The sequence below is a fragment of the Apium graveolens genome, chromosome 1 (assembly GCF_009905375.1).
Source record: "Apium graveolens cultivar Ventura chromosome 1, ASM990537v1, whole genome shotgun sequence".
NCBI lineage: Eukaryota > Viridiplantae > Streptophyta > Magnoliopsida > Apiales > Apiaceae > Apium > Apium graveolens.
The window spans coordinates 113,075,725-113,095,752 of NC_133647.1; the positions used below are offsets into that span (position 1 = coordinate 113,075,725).

The 20,028-nt window shown below is 35.8% G+C and overlaps 1 protein-coding gene and 1 pseudogene across 6 annotated transcripts; both read left to right on the top strand.

Moving 5' to 3' along the window:
* Positions 1–572: 572 nt before the first annotated feature.
* Positions 573–6,753, top strand: LOC141665941 (protein EXECUTER 1, chloroplastic-like). 6 transcript variants are annotated; one of them, XR_012552151.1, is made up of 12 exons: positions 573–829; positions 925–1,003; positions 2,813–2,919; positions 3,324–3,405; positions 3,646–4,164; positions 4,263–4,386; positions 4,482–4,651; positions 5,455–5,529; positions 5,661–5,747; positions 5,862–5,981; positions 6,276–6,373; positions 6,461–6,753. XR_012552151.1 is itself a non-coding variant. In XM_074471947.1 (12 exons), the coding sequence occupies exons 5-11, from the start codon at positions 3,343–3,345 to the stop codon at positions 5,967–5,969; spliced, it is 1,146 nt and encodes a 381-aa protein (XP_074328048.1). In that variant the 5' UTR covers positions 573–829; positions 925–1,003; positions 2,538–2,619; positions 2,813–2,919; positions 3,324–3,342; the 3' UTR covers positions 5,970–5,981; positions 6,276–6,748. The 6 variants fall into 6 exon arrangements, 4 of the variants coding, with proteins under 4 accessions (XP_074328048.1, XP_074328031.1, XP_074328041.1 ...); XM_074471947.1 differs by adding an exon at positions 2,538–2,619 and having other exon boundaries at positions 6,276–6,748; XM_074471930.1 differs by having other exon boundaries at positions 6,276–6,749.
* Positions 6,754–7,401: 648 nt separating this feature from the next.
* LOC141701483 (uncharacterized) lies at positions 7,402–11,704 on the top strand (annotated as a pseudogene).
* Positions 11,705–20,028: the final 8,324 nt, after the last annotated feature.

Sequence of the window (20,028 nt, forward strand, 5' to 3'; positions counted from 1 at the left end):
CTGACCGAAGGATAAAAACTTAAATTACTTGTTTTACTTTTTTTTTTTGTGAATTTTTGATTAAGTTTTAAATTATTCAAGCTATTTACTTTTAAATTTTAATCATTACCTAAATTTGAAGTAGTGGTGAATTTGTTGTGAACAAGAGAATCTCGCGTGGATCACATTATTTTGGTGTGAAATGTATACCAAAATAGTGTAATTTTTTACACCATTTTGGTATTGATCTCCAATTCACATATACTAAATTTTATACGATTCTTGTACTAAATAAGTTATTTTATTATTATAGTACAAAATAAAGTAGTATAAAAATAAAAAAGTTAGTAGAATACAAAATGAATAATTTTATTTTAGGTAATGGGAATAAGATTAATGTTGATATTAACAGAAAATTCTAAAAATTTGTGGGGCACACCAATATAATTTTTGGTGTAATATCAAAATAATACAAAATTTAGTGTTGGGTTGAAAAAGAAGTTTACACAAAAATAATAATGTTAAAGTAAATTTGAAATGGTGAATTTGAAGCGAACAGAGTAGGATATCAACCATCAAAACAAGGTTTCCATCACTTGTACTTGCACTCTGCAAAAAACAGGGTCTACACTCTAGCCTCATATATACATACAATCACACATTTTGTGTTGCATTGTGACAGTAGCCAGCTGGTGTATTTTAGCACTGCTCAAACATATTATCAAATCATACACTCATTTCTCTTACTCACACATTTGACATAAACACTTACACACACACACATTCACTTCAAAAATATCTCTTCAATGGCGTCTTCACCATCTTCATCTCCGCCAAGCCCTAACTTGAGGTTTTACATTTTTACAAACCCTAGCTTTTGTCTTTACATGCTCATGTTTTCACTTTTTATTTTTTCTAATTATAACTCTATTTTATGCTTTTTAGTGCATTACTCAGTGATTCCAGCAAAATCGATGTCTCAAAGAAAGAGCCTCAGGCTGTAGAAGATGCTTATTCTTTTCTCGTAATTTTTTTCATATATAATATTGATGATTTTGGAGTTATCCAAGCTAATCTCTTGTAGATATATGATTTTATTTGTTATGTATTTGTTGTGTATATGATTATTGTTATTCATTTGTTGTATGTATGCCTATTACTCTTATTCATGATTTATTTTGTATATGCCTATCTATGCCAGTGTTTAATAATTTATATGTTGATGTATGAACAAAGAAAGATGCGACTCTGTTACTAGAACGCGAATTTATTTCGAGTTATTTTTAGATTTTGTGTGACTTGGAGAAGTTTTACACTTTGCTCACTAGCACGGTTATGTTTAAGGAAATTGTAACTGGTGTTAAAGGATATTCCACTTTGATAATCAAAAAGTTTGTTGAGCATTTATGGTGTATTTAGATTAGTTTATCACAAATGCCGGATCTAAATATTTGATTGAGTTTTTTGTAAGTATTCTTATTTCTTTTGTGTTTTAATGTATAAGGAAGAAGACATGAATCTGTTGTGAGTTGCTACTAAGAGAAGTTGGTTTTGCGTTTGTGTGTTTCATTACCCTCTTATATTCAGTTATCATATTTTCAAGCATAATTTGATCCAGTGACAGTGAAACTTACAATTTTATATTCTGTATTGGAAAATAAAGTTCATCAAATAAAACAGCTTGTTAGCAAGACAACTGCTTTGCTATATTAGTTGTGTATCTAATTTACATCTTAACTTAAAAAATAGTTAGTGATATTTGATTAGTTGTGCAACTGGATATTAGGTTGAGGCATATGTAGGTGTCCATTTGCTATGTTATAACAAAGAAGATGTGACTACGTGACTAGTGAAGTTGGCCTTTGGTTGTTATATCCTTCTATGTTATCTTTATATAACAATACTTAATTACTCTGTTACCTATATATAGAAGATCATCAATTGTTATCTTATGCAGCTAAGATGCAGTATGTAGTGTGTAAGCACATATATGATCTTCATTATATAACACTGTGTAGTTGTCAATAGAAAAATATACATGATATTTGTAAAAATGAAACTGTTACTTGAACCATTTCCACAATTTTCTAAATTAAAGACAACATGATATTGGTGATTCTAAATTAAAGATGTGCCCTTTTCTCTCTGTTTTCTTATTCTATGTAGCTATCACCATGATTTCTTTACTCTTTAATTCCTCTCTCTTTTTATATATTCGAGAATGGAAATTACACTAATTTTGTTTGAAAAATGTAGCAGACTAGCGGCACAAATCTTTTTATATATTAAATATATATTAAAATAGTTTGTTAACTTGTTAAACAGTTATTGATCTTCAATAAGTTTCATAACTGAATCTTTGGTTTAGAGGGTTTCCTAAGCATATATATGTGTTCTGATGTTTTAAAAAAGAAGATGCAAGTATTCAATAGTTGGGTTTCAGTTGCAATTTATTTCTGTTACCTCATCTTTACTTTTTTTACACAGATGCTAATCTGGTGACAAATACAATTGTGAAAGATACTTCACCTATTACAGTTTGATGTTTATATTGGCAGTTTAATGCTGATTATGGAAATTAAAACCAATGGTGATTAAGAAGCACAGCAGCAGATATCTGGAATGTATTTGATTTAAGAAGTTAGTTACTTTAATGAAGTAGTGTATTGTTGTGCTAATTTACAAATGATTAAAAACTTGAGCTTAAGTCTGAGAAAGTTGTGTTTGAGGATTCTCTAACATCATGGCTAATTAAGTATGTAACCGTTTGATTCAATTGTATGTGTAACTGATATTACATAATATCGGTTTTCTTCATAATTTTTTTCCCCAGGTGGGATGGTGGTTTGGGGTTTCCAAAGACGGCAAAGATCCTTATGGTCACATTATCCAAATACGTGCAGAACAAGGAAGATACCTGGCTCGAAGTTATAGTCCTTGGTAAGGTCAATAACTCTGTTCTACTTTAATTATGTTGTAGAATATAGTGTAACACCGGTACTTAATCAAATGTTACTTGCTAATACAATATTACTTTACGATTCATGGACGCTGAAAGCCTGAAACAATATGTGACCTAATCATAGGAAATCATCTGTTTCACCTCAGGTAAATCATGGAGATTGTTTGTTTACAGTTCATTGTTCTATAGTTTGCCTGTTGATGCATACCACTACATTTTGTTGGCAACCATACTTGGAATTTTCATTATCATATTACTAATGTGCACTCTGCCATTAGTTGGTTCATTCTATTTTTTAATCTGGAAGCTTCTATAATGTAATTCCATGACTTGCAATATGATTTATGTAGTGTTAACTGTTGGCAATAATGTTTGGATTCAGGCAACTTGCAACTGCCAAGATGGGTACCTCATTGTTTGAATTATATGTCACTAGTGGTAAAGAAAGTAAAGACAAGAAGCAGGTACTTGTGCAGGAATTACAGCTCTGCCTGCTTTTACATCAAAAGATTGAATATTACATACTACATAATCTTAAAATGATAGTTTTGGGTATTTTTGAAATTTCTTACTGACTCTACCAAGTTTAATCCATGTGAATTCTTTCCAATGACATAGATGGATTCAGAAAGACTGTGATTATACTAGTATTTAGGCTACTTGCTATTTAAGTTGTGATACACTCAAGCGTACATGCATTGTAGGCTACTTACTTGAAGCACGAGGCAGCTGCTCAAGATGGTAAAGGCATAGATTATGAACCAGATCTAAAACGATTAAGTATGCCCATAATCCATTTGGCACCAGAAGTTAAATCCAATGTGGACATTGCACTTGAGGGAATTGAGAATCTTTTTGTTGCACTGAATCCATTGAATGCTACAAACCCCATCATGCATATGGGATTCAATGAACTTAGGAAGAACAGAGGAGATGACAAAGTCCAAACTGCAATCTGGATTAATTTTGCTACCGGAAACTTTAAAGAGAAGAAAAACAAAAAAACAAAAGGACGAAATAAGAAAGAGAAAAATACACGGAAATTGGGGAAAGAGTTACGTCGAGTGCCAGCTGAGCTAGAGAGAAAAGGTTGCTTTTCGTTCAGTCTGACTGTGAAAGAAGAAGATTATCAGTCCGGTGATAATGTTCTTAAAGGGTATCGCTCAATAGACCATGTAATCCTTGATATTGCTGAGTGCATGGGCAACGAGAAGCCTAATAAGGTTTATTTATGCTGCATATATATTCTGCTTTCTTGTATTGAAATTGTACCATCAATGTAGAAATATTATCCTTCAGCCTGTTTGTATATATGTTACAGAAAGAAGATCGAGGTAAATTCTGGCCAGCTATGTGCAGTCAAGCCTTAAATCGACAACCGGTACTATCTGGTTTAACAACATTCAACAAGATAGATGTTACAGTGTCATCAGATCCTTTGAACGGTGTGGAATTATATTATTTTTCAAGTATTTGTATCTATAATTATTTTATGTATCAATATGTTTTTGCTTCCAACATTAGTTACTTGGATTTTTAGGATTGTACACTTCCTCGAATGGTTACCTTGTTACTGAAGTTATTCAGTTCACACAGAAGTTTGGCCAGTGGCAAGAAATTGGTGAAACAGATGGTCCTGCAGAGGTTGAGTCATGCGATTATGTTGAAGCTGTTAAACTGACCAGTGATCCTGATGTGCCAGCTGGGCAGGCAAATTATTTCTTACATAAGCACATGTCTTTATTTATGTATCGTTAATACCATTTCCATGTCTCCTTTTAGGAATGTTATCACATTATATTTTCATCTCTTTAGTGACATGTAGATGAATCTTTTGTTTCATTTTGTTCAATTTCAATTGGCTTGCAGACTAAGATTCTTTTTTTTCCAACTCTTCAGTTTATCTGGGAATTCGGGGAGCCTTCTATGTGATTTTTAAAATGATGTAATGCATTACAATGTGTGAGTACTAGAAACTAGAACATATGTATGAAACATAAAGAGCATCCTGTCGTGAGTCTGATAAATATGTGGAGCACTTGTTACAAGTGAATTCTTTTTTATTTTTTTCCAACTTTACCTGCTTTCTGTAGTCGTCTGAGTGAAATATTGTCTCTTCTACAAATTGTCAACATGTGATACTTTTGAGCTAAATTCTTTAAACTGTTACATACAAAGTTGATACAGGCACATAGGTGTATGGTGAACCTGGTCATACGAGGTCTGTGTAAAGATCAAGTTTCGTATGCTATGGATTGTCTATTTATTAACATCTCCGATAGCCTAAGTTAACTAAAGATGAATCTCTTGAGAAGAGGTTACTTAGTTCTTTCTGTTCTTGCATTGCTTTTACTCTAATTCCTTTTATAAATTCAAATGTCAGTTATCAAAATATTCAGTCAATTTGGTTTCCAAGAAGACAAGTACATGGAATTGCTTTTTCCCCCTTTTTTCGTTTTTATATCAGGGGGATAAACATATACAAATCAAATAGTAGTATCTAATTTCTACAGGTAGCACTGAAAGCAAGAGTGGGGGGGAAATATAAGCTTTCCCCAAGGTCTGTTTTAGAAGATAAATTTGGAGCAGTAAGTTGTCTCAGACTTCAATTTATGTACTGTATGTTTAGGTGAAATTAAACACTTTTATGTACTCTTTAAAATCTATCGCCTGTCTTCTTCAATCTTTTAAGTGGCTCATGATCCTCATCGGAATTTAGGTTGCTCGCTATAAGGGAAAGGGAAGGCTGACTGGTTTTCAGATGTCTCAGTGGGTTGATGTTGAAGTATTTATTATAGGGGAAGAGGTGCAGTTTTTTTTTGTGATTAATTTCAGTTGTTTTTTGCCAAGTTTTCTTATTTAGACTTATGTCTTAGATAACAATTACTTACGGAATGTAGCTAACTTTGGGTCAATGCAGTATCGTAAAGATGGATTTGCTCTTGGGGTTCTCTACTCAGCCTCCAAATATCATGTCTTGAAGTTGTTTAACCAGCTGAGTCTTCCGAGCTTCCAAGAATCTCACTGATCTAAATTCGAAGTAAGCCCTTTACGCTTGACTTGTCAACCTAGTTTATACGAGTGGCAGTGGATGACACTGTCTGAAAAAAGAAATAGAAAAGTTCAGATATCTTTGGTAATTCCTCTCCAAAGCCTATATCTTATTCATGAATTGACACCACATATTCATATTAACGCCACAAATTCATTTTAAACATTATAAGTGTTAAATCTTATAGCCTATATGCTTCCAAATGACTCAAATAATTTCTTATGATTTCCTTGTCAATATGCTTCTAATATATTTTACATCTTCTGTTGTCAATTTTTGCAGCTCATCTTCTTTTGCCAAGCACTGATGGACTGGTACTGCGTATCTAGCTTTCAGAAATGTCGTTAATATGGTAGAATCATTAGAACTATGGAACTAAGGTGGGTATTTTTTGGAAGATGGTAACATTTGGGTACTAAATCCGTTTAACTTTTGCGATAATGTGATCTTTTTGTGTGCTACTCTAGATACTAAATTGCTTGGGAGAGACAAGGTTGGCAAAATAGAAATGGATATATGTAATATGTGCTACTTTCTTAATTCTATATGTGATCTAAAACACGAGCACATTTGTGAAAATGTGAATTTGGTAGCATGTATGCCTGTGAAGATGGCTATTTAACACACAGAGTTTCATTCAGGTACAGAGAACACCTAAAACTACTTGGCAAGTGATTAGCTTGTGCTCTTTGTATTGAACACTTGTATTTTTCACACAGATCTTGATGATCCTTTAGTCTAATTATCTATGTTATCACTTATCACTGATCAAGAGGTACGTAATAAGAGTGGGAGTTCCTATGTTTGGTTGGTTGAACTATGCAGCAAAGTTTATATATCTTGAATTAGTAAAAAAAGGTCTATATGTTGTATAATCTTTCCTGAAGTAGTTTTGGGGAAGTGTGTACTAACTTTCACTTGCCAAATGAAAACAAATGAGCACAAAGTATGGTTAGAGTTGGTTCAATAAAATTAAGTGAATGGGAATATGATTCAAATCAAATTACTATATTAATATTTTCTTAAACATTACAGAGTTGCCGCTTTAATATTGATAAATTATCCAAAATATTACCTTTCCTAAATTTCTTTTTTTTAATGTGATTTTGTTGAATTTTATAAATAATTATAATTACGGTATTTAACAAAATATAGTTATTTTTTTTACCTTTTCTAAAAAATGACTGACATCATTTTTATTTGTATTTGAAATTATTTTTGATTAAATTTGAGTTACACCTGGTTATATCGAGTACAACCGTATTCTTTTAAATTTTTGGAGAAAATTACTTTTTGCAAATATTTTATAAGGTATTTTTGTCCAAATAATTAAAAAGATCATAATTGATGAAAACCTCTGCAGTAGTATTTTCCTACAACATTTTAAGTAAGTTTTAAATTTGTCTAAGTGTGATATTATAATCTGAATATTGGCGGAAACTGGAAGTTGAGTAAGTTTGAAGGAAATGTTGTCGGAGTCAGTAAGTGTAAAACATAGATAGGAGAGAAAGATGATGATGATGATGATGATGATGAGGCGTGCTTCCACTTCTCCAATTCATAGATCCGGTAAACATTCAATTGGTCCTTATGCTAATTATTCCAATGATTTTACTTCACAGTCTCACTTATCAACTAATCCTAATAATCCCAAACCTCATTTTCCTTATTCACCTCATGCCAAACTTCGACATTTACTTCTTCACAAATCTAAGGTTGGTTTCGATAAACTCGATGATGCTCTTGTTATGTTTGATAAAATGCTCCACTTGAAACCTCTGCCTAATGTTATCGACTTTAATCAGCTATTAGCCGCCCTCGTTAAAATGAAACAACACTCTGTAGCAGTCTCCCTCTTTAGGAATATGTGCGCTCAAAACATCCCTCTTAATGTATTTACCTTTAATACCGCCATCAATTGATTTTGTCATTTGAATCGTGTCGATTATGCCTTCTCTCTGTTGCCTGCAATCATCAAGCGCGGTTTTCTTCCTGATGGGGTTACATATAACACTCTCATTATGGGCCTCATTTCCCAGGATAAGCCTGTGGAGGCTCAAAACATATTCAACAAGCTCCTCGGATTCAATGACATTCAACCCAATGTTGTCACCTATACCACTATTATTGACGGCCTCTGCAAGAGAGGTCATCCTTCTGTGGCTGTTAAGTTGTTCAAGTATATGGACAAGAAAGGTTGCAAGCCTAATACAGTAACTTATAACACAATCATTGACTGCTTATGTAAATGTAGATTACTCGATCAAGCATTGTGAAAGTATAGCTAGCTTGAAGAAGAAGATGGAAAAAGTACAGATTGTATTGATGCTCAGAGTTAGTTACAAAATGTTGATGGTTACAAGACTTAGTGAATAAGAAACACCATTCTATTTGTTTATATACAAGTAAGCTCAATACAAGTAAGCTCAGGTTGACTAACTAACTAACTGATTAGACTAATTACTAATAATTAGTTAGTTGATGTTAGCAGAGTGTCATCAACTCCAACACCCTCCCTCAAGTTGGAGGGTAGGGTGGAGAATGCAGCATCAGATAATGGCTGAGCAGATTTGAGTAGCTGCATAAGTTGTGTACAAAAATCAGGTGTAAGCCCAGAGAGACCAGAAGTGCCTGCAGCTTGATGTGGAACAGGGTTACTGACAGTAGAGTTGGTTCCAGATTGATTAGTCAGTTCAACATTAGCAGCCATCCTTTTTGATTTTGTGAACTTGAAATCAGGAGGAAAACCATGTAACTTGAAGCATTTATCAACAATATGCCCTGGTTTCTTACAGTAATTACAGATCAGTTTCTTTGCATCACTTTGAAACCTTTTACCAGTATTTCCTTGATGATTGTAATTCCCAGAGTTATGAGATCTTGAAGCATTTAGAGAAGCAGAATCTGGTAAAAATTGTCCAGTGGAATGTATCTCCCTTTGAGTTTCTTCTTGGAGTAAAAGACTGTAAACTTGACCAATTGAGGGGAGAGGTGAACGCATCAGAATTGATCCTCTTATGACATTAAAACTCTCATTCAGGCCCATGAGAAATTGAATAATTCTCTGATCTTGTTGGAATTTAGACAGCTTTTGTGAAGCTCCACATTGACAACCACATGAGCAAACTGGAATCAGACACAATGCATCAATATCATCCCACAACATTTTCATTTTTGTGAAATAGTCTGCAATGTTACTGTTTCCTTGAGAAATTTCAGCAAGTTCTTTGTGAAGACCAAATAGTTGTGCATCACTAGAAACACCATATCTTTCTTCCAATTCCAACCACATTTCATGAGCAGAATTAGAGTATATGACACTATGTCCAATTATTTTCGACAAAGCACCAAGAAGCAAGGATATAACCATGTCATTGCACCTGGACCAACTCTTGTAATTAGGTGATGTTAAAACAGGTTTAAGGATGGATCCGTCAACAAATCCTAGTTTGTTTCTTGCAGAGAGAGCTATTGTTATGGAGCGTTTCCAATTGCTAAAACCAGTGCCATCAAAAGGCTCACTGACTAACTTCATTCCAGGACTATCTGATGATTGGAGATGTAAAGGATTGTCTTGATTGGATTGAGAATAACTATTCTCATGATGTTCAGTATTGTCACCATTATTTGATGACTCAGCCATTGAAATAGTGAATCAAGTGAAAATATCCACCAGAATTGTCTAATGATTATCCAGGATTGTGACTTAGAACTAAGTAATTTTCAGTGAAATCACGAAAGAAATGAAAAGAGGATGATGATGATGCGTTCAATCAATGAACACTAAACATAAATTCGATATGATGATGATACCAAGAAGAAACCACAATGATATTATGATTTGATGATGAACAATCTAAGAAAGCACGAAAAAAAAAGATTGAATGTATATAAAGATCAAAATAACATATTGAGATCAAGATAAGAAGAAAACCGATGAGAGATCAGCGAGAACGAGAAATATCGATGCAGATCGAGAGAGATTGACAGGAGAAATTGATGCAGATCGAGAGAGATTGATGCAGATCGAGAGAGATTGACAGGAGAAATTGATGCAGATCGAGAGAGATTGATGCAGATCGAGAGAGATTGATACGGATCGATGCTGAAATTCGATCCAATCTATGAAAATGCCAAGCTGTAAGTGTCTATCCCATGGATCTGTACTTTTCTTGCTCTGATACCATGTGAAACTATAGCTAGCTTGAAAAAGAAGATGGAAAATGTACAGATTGTATTGATGCTCAGAGTTAGTTACAAAATATTGATGGTTACAAGACTTAGTGAATAAGAAACAACATTCTATTTGTTTATATATAGGTAAGCTTAGGTTGACTAACTAACTAACTGATTAGACTAATTACTAATAATTAGTTAGTTGATGTCAGCAGAGTGTCATCAAATCCAACAAGCATTGGGTCTCCTTCGTCAAATGACTCAGAAAAGTATAATTCCAGATGTTATAACTTATAACTCATTAATCCAAGGCATGTGCGACTTTAATAGATGGCAGGATGTCAATGGATTGTTAAAAGAGATGGATATGAGTAACATCTCTCCAAATGTGCGTACTTTCAATATTTTAGTTGATGCATATGGAAAAGAAGGAATGATTAAAGATGCCGAGGATGTGATAGAGTTAATGATTCAAAGAGGCCACTATCCTGATGTAGTCACTTATAGTGCACTCAGGGATAAATACTGCTTGCTGGGAGAAGTTGATGAAGCATTAGCAGTACTTAAAACTATGACGATGAAGGGGATAGTGCCCAATATCCATACGTATAATATTCTAATCAATGGTTATTGCAAGAAGTTGAAAGTGGACAGAGCAATAGATCTCTTTCAACAACTTCCCCATGAAGGTTTGACACCAACTATTGAGACTTATAATACAATATTGCAAGGTCATTTTCATACAGGAAGACACGTGGAAGCACATAATTTTTTTAAAGAGAAGATGATGCTGACCAAAGTTCTTACACTAGATGACGTTATATGCATTATCTTGTTGCGTGGTCTTTGCCAGAACCATTATGTTGTTGAAGCACTGTCCTTTTTCCAAATGATGGAATCCGTTGGCTTTATTCCCGATATACGTATTTACAGGATATTGATTGACGGATTAATCAAGGATGGACAATTTGAGAGGGCGAGATCTCTTTTTCACAGCCTTCCTTCTAAAGGTTTGCGGCCTGATGTCAAGGCATACACAATGATGATCCAAGGGTTTTGCCAAGAGGGGTTAATGGATGAAGTGAATGGACTGTTTGTGGAAATGGAAGTTAATGATTGCTTGCCAAATGAGGTTACCTACAACACACTTATTCGCGGTTGCTTTCACTGTAAGAAGTACAGTGAAGCATGTGTACTCACTGATCAGATGCGTGCTCATGACTTTAAAGCAGATGCATCTACTACCTCCATGTTACTGGACTTGCTTGGATTGAAAGAACAGAATCCTGCTATTGTTGCATTGCATAAGAAATACTTGACATAGTTACTTGGAGCCAAGTTAGATGTTTAATTTTATAAAACATCTATTTACATTTTACAATTGTTTAAATCTGAGTTTGTTAATTGTCTGTTAAAAATTTACATAGGCAACATGCTTGGTTGTTGTCTTTTGAGCAGATGTTTTACCACCTTCATGATACTTGTGCATTGAATTTAAAACGCTGTTCCTTTACCCTGGAAAGGTTTTAAAGTAGTTGCTCTATTTTAGTTGCTATTTTCTTATACGTAATCAGTTTGTACTATTTGGATCAATTTTGTTTAGTTTTGGAATTAACCAAGCTCACCTTTTCTTTGGTTATTGTTAAAGTCTCAGATTGTAAACTGTTAATTACAAACGTACTGAATTTTATTCTATGAGATGGCATAACTCTAAAAATTATTTTTATTGAAGTTTGTTTATTTACAATTGTTAAAACCTCAGATTGTATATTATTTATTTGAAATTTATAGAAGGGCTAATATGGCATTTCATGTATGGAGCGTATGACTCACAAACAAGACAAATTTGTTAACGTACTACTGTCCTTATGCATTTTGCTATTTATGAATATTTGGCCTATTTAAGGTTATGGATGTAATGATTTCAGACATGATTATATGATAGTTTTCTATGAAATGAGAGCAGCCTTTCTTCCTTATCCTCTCCGTGTTCTTACTTTTATCATTCTCTTTTGCACTATGAGCTGATCACAGAATGTTAATGTTCTTGGTATCAGAGCCAGTGTGTGCAGCAGGGAATGGTAAAGATCACTCTGTAATCTCTTGAACATTTGTCTCCTTCTATTTCTCTTCTTTCTCTTTCTCACTCTCTCTCTTCAAGATCTATAGATCTACTTCTAAACCCTTTTTCAAAATATTAAATATTCTTCCTTTCTACCCTTATTTCGACTAATATGGGCACCCCAGCTCGTATAACATATCAAGAAATGTTAAACCCTCTATTTTTGCATCCTTATGATAATGCAACCTCTATTCAAGTAGAAAAGTTGCAAGGCTCAGCCGATTACAGATCCTGGTCAAGATCCATGGAGATTCATCTAGCCTCGAAAAGAAAACTGGGGTTTGTAACTGGCACAGTCTAGAAACCAACCGACGATGAGAACAAGTCTGAAATGTGGGAGACCTGCAATCATATGGTAATTGCCTGGCTCACCTCTAATGTTTCCTCTACAATACGTCAATCTATAATGTATATGTCTAATACTTCCGATATATGGAAGATTCTTGAAAAACGCTTTGCTTTGACAAATGGTTCTAGAAAATACAAGATCAGCAAAGACTTGTATGAAAACAAACAAAATTCTTCAACTATTAATGAATATTATACATCTATGAGATCATTATGGGAAGAGCTGAATGCTATGAATCAGCTCCCTATAGTCAATAATCCATCTACAGAGGTACATAAATTGTTGGATACAATTGAACAACAAAAAGAAGAAGCTAGACTATTCCAGTTCCTTAATGGATTGGATGAAGCTTACAGTGCTCTGCGGAGTCAGATTCTCATGACCACACCCTTAGCAACAGTAGAGATGGCCTCTGCAACTATGCAGCAGGAAGAAGCACAAAGGGAACTATTGCAGGCTTCTAAATCAAGCACTGACTTAATGGCAATGTAAAGCAAAAATGTGGAGACCAAAGACAGAACATTGATATGCAGTGCCTGTAAAGTAAGAGGTCATACCAATGATAAGTGTTGGACTGTCATTGGCTACCCAAGGTGGCATCCAAAACACAGAGGCAATGCTCCTCAAACCTTCAACAATAGACCAAGAATACCTCTAGTTACACAGAACTCTGTAAGTGGCACCAGATGGACAAGTGCAAGGCCCCCTACACCAAAAATGGCAGCTACTGCTCAGACTTCTTTCACACAACAAGACTCAAGTGGGCTCCTGTTTACACCACAACAATTAGAACAACTGGCTCAATTGATGCCTCAGTTGCAAATCAACCAGTCAAATAACACAAAACCTGCAGAAGAGTTTGACTTTCATTTCTCAGGCATGCTGTCATCAAAAAAGATTGCTATACAAACTCAGGATTGGATTATTGATTCGGGGGCTTCTGATCACATGACTCCCTACATGTCAATTCTCTCTGATGCTGTTCAAGTCACTCATCTGCCAACCATCAATCTACCCAATGGGGATACTGCTGCAATTTCTCATATAGGTACCACCCTATTACCCAATAACTTGTTTCTTGATAAAGTTTTGTGTGTGCCTTACTTTAAGCATAACATCTTGTCTGTACAAAAGCTTATCAAAGATAACAAATGTGAGATCCAATTTTTCCCAACACACTGCTACATAATAAACACTGCTTCCAAATAAATTGTGGGAAAAGGTATAGCCAAGAATGGTCTTTATTATCTAGTCACCACTGAGTCCAGTCCATCCCCCTCTGCACATCACACTCACACCTCTACTGATCAAACTTTATAAATGTGGCACCTTCGATTAGGTCACACTCCCATTCCTAAATTAAAGATGATTCCTAACCTACCATCAGCCACCAAATCTTTTAATAAAGTATGTATTGCTTGTCCTATAGCTAGGTTTACTAAAGTCCCTCTACCCCCTAGCACTTCACATGCTGCACACCCTTTTGATCTTATCCACATGGATATATGGGGACCGTATAAAGAATCTACAAAAGGTAATTGTAGATTCTTCTTGACTCTTGTGGATGACAACACTCGATATACATGGCTGTTTCTGCTCCTTTTAAATCTGACTCACTTAAAACTCTTCAGTCTTTCTGCACTTTTATTCAAAATCAGTTCCAAGCCATAATTAAATCTATCAGATCTGACAATGCTCTAGAGTTCACTTCTCTACAATGTCAGCAATTTTTCTCTTCCACTAGCATTTTACATCAAACCTCTTGTGTTCGAAGGCCACAACAGAATGCACGAGTCGAAAGGAAACACAAATATATTTTTGAAACTGCTCGTGTACTTCATTTTCATTCACACTTACCTATCAGTTTTTGGGGAGATTGCGTCCTTATAGCAGTGTATCTCATAAACCGACTTCCTAACAGTGTACTCAACTTTAAAACCCCATATGAATCTCTCTTTGGTCATGCTCCTGATTACGCACTTCTCAAAGTCTTTGGATGCTTAGCTTTTGCTACTAATCCTCACTTCTCTATTGACAAATTCCAACCTCAAGTGTGCCGAGTGTTCTGTTGGGATACCCTACAACTAAAAAAGGCTACAAGTTACTCAATCTTCAAGACAATCAAGAATTTGTGTCACGAGATGTTACTTTTATTGAAGAGGTGTTTCCTTTCCACCCAACATCTGCAGCACAATACATAAACCCCACACCTATTACTATGGACCATCATATCCATGACACTTTATCTGATGACTTCCTCCAGCCTCAAATAAACTCTGAGCCTCTTACTTTACCTCCAAACTCACCTCCTACCACATCACCTTCTACCTTCACACCACTTTCTGTTCATGATAATTCACCTACACAGTTAAGGAGATCTACATGACACCATTTTCAACATTTATGGCATAATGACTATGTCATTAATACTGTTTCTGCCATATCAAATCTCACATCTACCTCTGTTGCTTGTTAGGGCAAAAACACACGCTAATAATACATGCAAGTATACACGTTCACAAGTAATATAGAATACTTTCTAGTTCGTTCCCACAGAGACTCAGACTAATTATGTTCAATTACACTTACTCACCAATGTATGATTACTTCTCAATGTCAAGACAATAACACTTAGATTTGATTAACTAATTATTAACTACAATTAACTACGAGAATTAAGCACTTAAATGACACTTGAATTAACAATATTAAACACACATGAGATCATAACTTCATTACTACTTCCTTCAATAGTTATTGTTATTACCCTTAGCAGGTAACAGTGATGATATTAATCGAACAACACGAAACTGATAAAAGCCAACTTTCATTGTACTAATACCTTTCTACCAAGCATCCACAATTAAGATAGAAGTTGAATAGGCATCAATTATGTTGAGACCCTATATGTCTACAGAATTTGACAACATAACGATTTAAGCACAAGTTATTCCTTATGATTACACAGGGCAAGTAAAACGGTTAGAGTTACCCACTAATCATGCATACACATACATGAACCTATGCTAGCATGGCAAGTTCTAAACCTCAAGATCCACTGTCACTTCACAAGAGATTAACACCCTATCTTATATGTTCGCGACGCACATAAGACGAATAAGCACAACCAATACTAGATATCATACAATCATCACACACTAAGGTATTAAACAACTAACTAAAAAATTCCATAGCAAATCCGTTACAACCCCATGATCACGATTAGCCCATGATAGAACTCATCGTCACCATGGGTTCATATGAAAACATGTTAATATCACACGAGAATAATTAAATAAACTACTTGTATTAAACCATCAGTACGTCACAAGAGTATATAGGTTCAAAGTAAAGAAAACTAGCATCCACTGTTACAACGAAATAAAGAATCACAAGAAACTATGCTTCCTCTTCGTTGCGATGTGCTAAAATGGTCTTCTTCCTTATCTCCTTGCTCCTTGATTGATACCACGATTCAACACACGTGAAACGTCTCTGAAAACTACTTATAGAAAAGTCCCACAAAACCCAGCTATCTCAGAAGTCGGAAGCTCAACAGAACTAGGAGTCTAAAAATAATTATTTAAATTTACGCCCCTGAGCGGCCACTCAGCAATCCTGAGCGGGCGCTCAGCTTCCTGAGCGGTCGCTCAGCAGAGCTGAGCGGGCGCTCAGACCCCTTCTGGAAAATGCTCTGTTTTTGCTCCCGTTCTTTGCTGCATTCTGCTCCTAACTTCCCACTTGCAATGCCCAACACATGCTAATGCTTATTCTTGATAAAATCTCTCCACAAATGCAAGTAATACCCTGAAATGCTCAAACACTAGAAAAACGCATCAAATACACAAAATACTTGATTTCAAGACATCAATTCAAGCTATTATAAGACGTTCTAAGTGGTATAAAATGCCACTTATCACACCCCCAAACTTAAATCGATGCTTGTCCTTAAGCGTCACAGACTCAAAAACAAAACAAAAACATGCATGAATGCAATCTATATGAAATGCAGCGATCCCCCTTTGCAATGACTGAACCAACCAACACATGACATCTCAACAAATGCAATTAGGCGAATAAAGATCAATCAAATCATGCAAACTAACATACAACCAGAAACGTGGTGTGTGCGAATGCTTAACAGATATGCTTCGAAACTAGATCAATTATCATAACTTGACTATCCTCAAGGCAATCACATGATTATACGAAGAATAAATTTTAGGCACAAAATGACTTATGACACTTCAAGATTACTGGAGCTTATTACGGAATCATGCTTTTTATTTAACACAAAAACAAATGCTTATTTGATCGTGCAATGAGTGAGGTCCACAAAAGACTTATGCAATGGCATCCATTTAGCGAGCGTTAGTTTAGCGGATCCCAGACTATAAAAGCCTTAGGTCACTAGGCATAAAATCCCTTAAGAACTTAATAACTCGAATACCAAAGAGCCCACTCGTGATCAATTATGCATTAACTCTTTTTTTTTCTTTTTTTCTATTTTTTTCTATTTTTTTCTTTTTTTCTATTTTTCTGAGCAAGTGCGTTTCGCTCCATCTTGCTCAACTCTAGACTACTCGCATAAAAATAAGAGCCGGCTACTAGCCATTTGACGCCTAGCTATAATTAGCAATGAATTCCAATTTTTACTCCAATTTTTCTTTTCATGCCTTTTATCACTAAGAACCTATTATAAATTCTAAGCATAATCAATAGATTAACCTTGAAAACCATCAAACCATGACAACAATCTAGTCCTTAAGCATTCTCTAAGACTTAGTGAAATTACAAGTGTTTCTAGCATGCATGTCAACCTACAAGACTCAACATTACTCTAACGCTATCACTACACTCGCATTAAGATCACAAATCAATTGGTAAAGCAACGCAAAAGGGATCATGGTAAATGCATGAACTAAATGGCATGATAAACAAAGCTATAAAATAAAATAATAAAAAAAACTATATGGCAAAAATATGCAATTATATGAACTAAACTATCATGAATATGCAACTATATGACACACACACAAAATATTCCTTAACTACCACCCCCAAACTTAAAATCTTCACTGTCCCCAGTGAAGGTAGTAGAAAGGAACACAGGGTATACATACTCGGAGAAATCATCATCATCACCCTCAGAGGGTGGAGTATCAGGAGGCAGATATGCAGAGTCCTCACCAAAAACGGGCCACTGGATGTCCGTTCCAAGGCCTCTAAAAGCAGTCCCAAGTGCAAGGGTGAGTTCCTGAGCAAACCTGCTCTGCGTCTCGTACATAGCATCCATCCTCCTCGACAGCCTCCTATACTGGGCATCAGCCATCCCAGCACCCTCCTGAGCTCTAGAAGAGCCTTCCTCATCACGCCCCGGTCTCGCCATGGTAGCACCAGCTGCTGGTCGCCCTCCTGGAAGATGATAACCCAGCCCATGCTCCTCGGGCTCTCCACCAGTCCACTCCTGCATCGCATTCAGAGTCCCAGAATCAATAGGAGCGGCCGACAGCTGCAACTGCTCGTGAGAAGGCCACTGAACTCCCACTGCTCGGCAAAGCTTTGTAACAGTAGATGCATAAGGGATGTTCATGTGCTTCGCTCCCCTCAAAAACTTCACAATTCCTTGGTAGATGAACTCACCAAGGTCCACATAGTATTCCTCATTCAAAATACCCCATAACAACTGTGCTCGCTCAACTGTAATCTCATTTGCATGTGAAGTAGGCAGAATATTAGCACAAATAAATGTATTCTATGCACGGGCATACCTATTCATCGTAATCGCCGGAAAATGACGATACTCATTAGTCCCAGTCTTGAACGTCCAAACCGTGCCCGGCCTACAGAGAGTAGCACAAATCAGGTCCAAGTCAAAATCTTCAGCAGTCTTCTCGTTCCAATTCTCCTCCGTGGGCTTCCTTTGTCGCTGCCCAATCACACGGCGAATCGCCTAAGGATGATAATCCACCGTCAGCCCCCGCACAACAGAAAACCCATTCTTTTTAGCTTTCGCGTTCGCATAGAACTCGCGAACCACGCTCATCGGAACTGCCTCTGGTGACTCACAGAAATAAATCCACCCCTTTTCAGCAATCATTGGCAACAACTCACCATCCTTCCCCGATGGTAAGAATCCCCTCTACTTCAAAATCGGCTTACCCAGAAGCCTAGTATACTCTTCTTCAGCAGCCCTATCAAACAAACGAGGTCTCGCAGCAGTACCCCTCGAAGAATCAGCAGTAGGAACAGTGCTGCTTGTGGCGCCCTCCAAACCCGGGTCAGAAGTTTGGGGTCCAGACACACACACCTTATTAATAACCTGCTTATAACAATAATAAAGATAATAATATGCGGTGACCCTACTTACCAACTACCATGGACCGCAACAGGTTAAAGTATGCACACAAGCCAAACACACTTACTTATATTACAACATTCGAATCCCAACTATTCCAATTCGGAACTGAGTATTAAACATTATTACAAACTTTTACAAACTTAAATGATTCCAAACGAAGCCTATTAGCTCAACTCGATCAACCTGAACCCCTAGCTCTCACGCTGGACTGGGGATCTTCGGTACCAACCGGTTCCTTCTTAACTGGAAAAGAACATAAACAATATCGCACAAATGAGCTAACTAGCTCAGCAAGTCACAATGACAAAACTGAGAATAATGATCATCAGGTGAATATGGTTATGATATCAAGTGAACAATGGATTATGGTTTAGAATTGGATATTATATTTTCATTTTAAAAACCAAGGTTAGGCTGCTGATCAGTCATGCACTAACCCCGAGCAAAGCACACAGCACTGCTCTAACTACTGGATCCAAGGCACACATTGGCCTAACTTGACCATTATATGGTCTGACCACGAATCTGGTCCACAATTTTATAAAAACAATCCAATTCTAACATAATAACAGAATAAACAGTAATAAGCAATAAACAGAATCATTAACAACATTGGACGTTCAATAATGAAAATGGTTTCAATCTGCATAAAGATCATTATGGCATTTTCAAAGCATGGATGCTAGGTAGTGAAAGAATTGGATAACAAAGGAAACAACGTTTCAAGGTTTCAAGGATTTGATCTTTCAAAGCATAGGATACAATGGTTTGAATATATAAGTAATTCGGGTCAGTGTTTGGTATATAGTTTGTATGTATTTATGGAGTAGTATCGTATATTTGTGGTTCGTATCTGGGTATTCAGCAATCAATGGTCTAGAAAGAATCACGTTTACGGCTCAAGATCAATAACTGGAATCAGGGTTTAGGGTTCAGTGCTTCAAAGCACTCGCAATATAAAACAGAACTATCAATCACTATAATATCTTGAGAAAGTTCAGAACACTTGCCTGGTACTAGCTTACTA